This window comes from Polistes dominula, unplaced genomic scaffold, assembly GCF_049000335.1.
Source record: "Polistes dominula isolate Pdom_NZ unplaced genomic scaffold, Pdom_raw_medaka contig_78, whole genome shotgun sequence".
NCBI lineage: Eukaryota > Metazoa > Arthropoda > Insecta > Hymenoptera > Vespidae > Polistes > Polistes dominula.
This window is the reverse complement of record NW_028301042.1, coordinates 4,000,245-4,006,842: the sequence shown is the minus strand read 5'-3', so window position 1 is coordinate 4,006,842 and position 6,598 is coordinate 4,000,245. Positions and strand designations below refer to the sequence as shown.

General features: G+C 29.0%; 1 protein-coding gene across 1 annotated transcript; it reads left to right on the top strand.

Moving 5' to 3' along the window:
- The first annotated feature begins 4,141 nt into the window (after window positions 1-4,141).
- Window positions 4,142-6,277, top strand: LOC149031766 (putative E3 ubiquitin-protein ligase makorin-1). Its single transcript, XM_089175051.1, has 3 exons — window positions 4,142-4,319; window positions 5,166-5,488; window positions 5,565-6,277. The coding sequence occupies exons 1-3, from the start codon at window positions 4,194-4,196 to the stop codon at window positions 5,836-5,838; spliced, it is 723 nt and encodes a 240-aa protein (XP_089031177.1). The 5' UTR covers window positions 4,142-4,193; the 3' UTR covers window positions 5,839-6,277.
- Window positions 6,278-6,598: the final 321 nt, after the last annotated feature.

Here is a 6,598-nt window from a genome sequence, read left to right as displayed (position 1 = left end):
ATACGACAGGGGATATCAAGAAAATTGGTCAACCTTGTTCAACTTTGCCTAAAGAAAACTAGGAGTAAAGTGAGAATAGTTAATCAAATGTCGGAAACTTTTAGTATTCATAGCGTGTTAGAGCAGACGGACGCATTGTCACCACTTTCACCTCTTTCATTGTCCAGGCGCTTAAAAATCAGGATATACAGGACAATCATCCTACTAGTAGTCCTTTATGGTAGCGAAATGTGGTAGCTTACAAAAAGAAATTTAGAGTTTTCGCGAAAACAAAGTCCTTCGTAAAATCTTCGGGGCAAATCGCGACAGGGAGTCGTTTGAATAGAGAAAACTTAATAACGTAAAAGTATACCGATTGTACAACAAACCGGGCATCGGTTTTATTTATTACGACATGAACGTCGTAAAATTTCGCTGATTAGGATGAGACGGTTCCGGAAATTTTTTGATGATCTGTTTTTTTAACATTTTTTTAATGCATACCCGCCGCACCAATCGCCCCTCTGAGCCGCTTCATTGCCCACCAGGTGGCAATATCGCCCACTTTGGGAACAAAAATATAGTTATAGGAGATTTTTATTCTAATTGTTATTTCTTTCTATGTGAAAAAACTTATTTATTTTTGACATACTTTCTTGTTTATTATTACAAAATTTATTGCAATTGTTAAAAAAGGATAGACATTAATCCTATTAATTTCTTCTATTCCTAATGTAAGATTTAAATTTACGCGCCTAGATATAATAGAAATATGGCTAATAGGTTAAAACAATAACTGGATACGAAGCGTATTCGGGATAGAACATTCGATATAGATCAGTCGATAAGCGCGGACGTATAAAGAGAAATATCATAGTTGAATATTGTTAATTATACTATTTTATATCAATTATAAAGTTTAGAATAAAAGTAAAATTGTAATACTGTTGCAAATAATATAATATAAACCCCGCCGAACTCGCTGCATATTTTCTCAATACTAAGAGAAAATTTAACAGCAATTACATGAGATAAAAAATCAAACATATTAAAAAAACTATTAATGATTAACTAAAAGAAACCTGGAGAAACTACTTGCTTCATGTGTTCAAGCAGTTCGTTTCTCAAATGTCGATCCTCTTTTATTACCTCTTTAAATGATAAGATGTCCTGAACATTCAAACGATTAAATTTTATAAAGACTATAGAGTCATGTAAGGCAAGTGTGCGCATTTTTTTTTTTAATTATCATAAAATGATAATATTTGTATGAAATAAATTGAAAAAAATTTATTTATTTAAAGACTTTATTATTTTATCAATTAAAATCAAAAAATTAATTTATCAATTACATAACTTGAAATAAAGTTTACATAATGGTAATTTTAGAAAAAAAATTAAAATAAAACTTAGTCAGAGTGCGTACACTTACCTCAATATCGGGGTATATGTGCGTAGCACTGCGGGTAAGTGTACGCACTTATAATAACTTAAACGGTAGCTTGTTAAATATAGTAAAACTATATTTAATGATATAAATATTATTTTTTATCAACATTTACCATTATTTATTTTATTTTTAATATTTATATATCAAATATATACTTTCACAAATACTATCTATCTCAATTTATATCGAGAAAATTATTATATATTATTATTATTATAATTTTATTATTTATTTGTTCAGCTGCTTTTATTTTACTCAAACCAACAGTAATCAATCTCTTAGCAGCACCAAATTGATCACTTGAAACAACGGATCTATGTGGAGCCATTTGCTTTTAATTTCGAGGCATTATTGTTTATTTAGATAATATATAACTTAAAAAATATCATGTAGGCAGATCACACGTGTTAGAAGTGAAACCTTCGAAAAACTAAGTTTCGAGAGAATAAGACAAATGCATAATATCACAAGTAGGATCATTTATTATATAGTATTATTAAAATATTATTTTTCTATACTTCTACTGTAAGTTATATTATTATTATTGGAAATTTAATGGGAATTATAGTGTTTTTTTTTTCTTTTTAAATGTGTCATTTATCTTCTATTAAAAAATGTCTATGGATTTTTCTTACAAAAACATATAAAAAAAATTTTTATAGATATATTTTAAATTTTATGAGTTAAATACCTTGTTTGAAGAAATAAAAAAAAAATGTTACAATAATTTATTTGCTTTTGAAATATATTCTTTTTCCTTTTATTTTTCTATTATTTTCTCTTATTATTATTGTGAAGATTTCTGAGTTAGAAAGTCTTTCGGACCGTCATTAACTGCAAAAGGAAGACTAACATTGTTAACTTCATTGTTCTTTTACAAAGAACCTTTTCCAAAGAACCTTCTCCTATTTCGACCTTTCCTATTTTCTATGGTAAAGAAAAAAATAAAGAAAAACAGGTGACTTCAAGGTTAAGAATTAGAAATTTTTCGTTTCAGCTTTTCCCCCACTATTTGAATAGATTTTTTAATGAATTGTTCCCCCTCTCCTAAACCTGAAAACCTATAAAGACGGCTCTACCCGAGGAATTTTTAGATCAGTTCTGTTTTACTGGAAGTCTTTGCTGGCATTCACACGCGTCTCTCGAAAAACGAATCGTTACAGTGTACTATTCATTATTTATTATTTATAGTATTGACGAATTGTTAATAGTGAAAGTTTGAGAAAATGGCCGATAATGGGACACCTGAATTATTTATTTGCCCGTAAGATGTGAACTTATATATTACTTCTAATTGATAATTTTATCAAATTATTATAAACTATCTTAACATTTTTAAAAAAATTGTCCTATTTAGGAAATACTATTTGTATATAATATGTAAAAAGTTAAAGTAAATATAAATATATATATATATATATATATATATATATATATATATATATATATATATAGCAATTTATTTAACTATTTACAACCGTGTAATTAAAATCAGTTAAATTTTACTAATATATGAATGCTAAGATATCAGTTCATTTTTATCATGAAATGTCCGCTTACTTATGCTAATAAATATGCTTAGTTTTATTTATTTGAAAAAAATCTATATTTTTAGACTTTAATTAAATACTTAATACAACTGGCAAAATAAATTATAGTGTATCAAAGTAAAGAATTTTAATGACTTTAATATATCATACTTATATAGAATTAATCTTAACATGTATATTTATATTCATTTCTTGTATCTATGTTTCATTTAGGCTTTTTGAAAAAGGCTGCTGCCAAGCAGGAAATAATTGCCGATTTCGTCATGACTTCGAACCCCTTAATGACGACGCTTGTATACCAAGATATTTACGAGGAAAGTTAAAGCTACGACGTCCTAACATTACTGCAACTTCAATGAAGTTAACAAATACGTATGTAACACATATACTGTTTTATGTAACAACTATATTTAAAAAGTAATCCCCGATTTGATCTTTCAGATAATAAAGCACAGATCTTAATATCTTATTGATAATAATTGAAAACATTTAACACGCTAAGCAATAAAGCTATTTTGTTTATTTTTTTGTTCAGATCATAATAATCCGTTATGCAGGAATTAAAATAAAAAAAAAAAATAAATGTGTTTTTAAAATACAATAATATAAAAAATACAAAATAACATTCCGGTATACACAGGAATATCAGTCATTGGTGACTTACGCAACTTGAACATAAAGTCTGCTGTCAATCTTTAATGACTGACGTAACGTTTAATCTGTAAACACTTTGCCGACCGCTTGCTTCTCGCTTCGACTTAACGCTGTCAACTTTAGATTTTAGTATGTTAATTTTAAAGGTATAGACTATTGAAATATACAAACAGAGAAATCATTTTTTTCCAAATTTTACACTAGTGGTGGCCCTTAAGAACGGCTGGTTAGAAGCGAAGTAATCTAAATTACTGCTGCCGGTTATAAGTGAAAAAATTTTACGGAACGTACGGACGACAAAGTGTTAATATATCTTTCAATATATTTAGAAAACACATTTTCTTCAAATAGTTTCTTTCCATTAGAAAAAAATAATAATACCAGAATTATTTATGTTTGCAGCACGAGAAGTATTCATGTGGATGAAAAATTGGTTAAAGCTCCTGGAATTTATATTATCGATTACCTCATCAGTTGCTGGTTCTTCTACATCCAACAACGAAATGTTTAATACTTCAGAAACATCAATTGATAAATCCAAACCTCTTTCATATGCTCAAATGGAAAGTCCATCAGATCCACCAGCTTCTGATATTTTGGTGTCTATTCCTTGCCGACCTTTTAACAGATGTCCATATTTCACATCTACAGGGCTATGTAAAACCAACGGCCCATATTTATATGTTGTAAGTATATATATATTTATAAGTTATAAGTTATTTACTCTTTTATTAGTATTTGTTAATTTCTTGAAATTTAATAGAAGTTGAGATAATATACTATTTGATATCAGATTTTATAAATATACCTATTAACATATTGAATAAATTACTGAGCTCGCGGGTGTTGTCTAAGCACTTAAAGATCAGAACATACAGTGCGATCATCCTACCGGTAGTCCTTTATGATAGCGAAATGTGGTCACTTACGTTACGGAACGAGAAGAAATTTAGGGTTATCGAAAATAGAATTCTTCGTAAAATTTTCGGTGCAAAACGCAACAAGGAAAACGGGTTTGAATGGAGAAAACTTAATAACGTAGAAATACACCGATTGTAAAACAAATCGGGCATCATTAACGTCGTAAAATTTCGCTAATTCGCGATGGGCAAGTCACGTTGGGCGCATGTAGAAGGGGCAAATTGCGCAAAACATACTGATCAGTATACCGAACGGGAAAAGATCAGAGGTAAATAGGAAACTGAGACATAGATGAATGAACAATATTAGTAGGGAAATTGAAGAAATATGCTAGGACTATCGCGAATATAGGAGTCGTGCTCAGTAACGGGTATCTACACTGGCGTGATTTAATATTTTCTGCCATGAACTTTTTAATTCTTAACTTTTAATTCTTAACTACTATTAATATTATTAAATAATAATAATAGTAATAAAAATAATAATAATAAGAAGAATAATAATCTATTATCATATTAGAGTATACTTGGTAATAACAAACTAGCATTTAAAGTAATATCTATCTGAATTGTAACAAAATATTTTAACATGATATATTTTTTTTTCTATAGGCATGTATTAAAAAACATGAAGTTGACAAGGAGGTATTATTTATTTATCAACGTAGCAAAGAAATGTCTTGCGGTATCTGTTATGAAAAAATAATGGAAAAGTCAGCAAGCGATCGAAAGTTTGGTATTTTGCCAAACTGTAATCATTGTTATTGTTTAAACTGCATTACAAAATGGAAATTACATAAAAACTTTGAAAAGAAAATAAGAAAAGCTTGTCCAGAATGCCGTGTCATCTCCGAAATGGTATATCCTAGTATGTATTGGGTTGATGCAAAAGAAGAAAAAGAAAAATTGATAATGAATTATAAAAATGCATTAAGGTAAAAGAAATAAAAAAATACATTTTATATTATTCTTTTCTCTTTCCAAATATATAATAAAATTTGTTTCTTATAGTATTACGGATTGCAAATACTTCAATAAAGGTCTTGGAAAATGTCCACTGGGTAATAAATGCATGATGCTACACGCTTTACCAGATGGTACTAAAATAGACATTGGTCCACCTAGTAATTCGGATCATGATTCGAAGACCACTTCAGATCAAAAGGATGAGGACAGAAAGATTACCTACTATCCATCGTTAAGGATGACCGGGACGACCGGAACGACCGGGAGGACCGCAAGGGCTGCAAGGACTGCTAGGTCTGCAAGGACCGGTAGACTATAGTTATAATAAATGTACATTAAATGACATGTATTTATTGTTATATTTAAATAATTATTGAATTTATATTAATTTTCCATTAAAATAGAAATATTTTCAAATAGAAGAAATATGAAACGTTCCCTCAAAAAAAATACACAATACTTGCGATTATATTTAAAATTAAAATAATATAACTTACTGTAAAAAAATATAGAAAAACAATAAACCAACCTACGCGATTAAAAGACAAATGCACAGTATTAAGAGTAATATAATTGTAGGGTTTGATTATTATAATATTATTATCATATATAACAAAATGCACGGGTATGATCTTGGGATGGGCTAGCTGACAAAAACTATCACTATCCAAATTGTATCAATTAAGATAGAATGCTGAATCCTATAGCCATAGATAGTCACTATAGTCGTAGAATGTTCATCTACCTAAAGATACCCTCTATTGTAAACTAATTAAATATAATATATCCTTTTCTGAAATTCAGATAGATGTTGGTTTTTCTGTGAATTTGAGATATCTTTATCATGGGTCAGCACACATAAGTATTTTTTGTGATCCATAGTTTCGGTGTAGAGTTCATGATTCGGAAAAGAATACTATCCAAGATAAAAGATATTAGATTTGTAAATGAAAGATTAGGATTGCTCGTATTGCAAGGTTGATGGTACAAGATTGCGATTATTATTGTACACGCGCCGACGGAAGCTAAAGAGGACGAAATTAAAGACGGGTTCTACGAGGAACTCGAGCGCGTCGTGG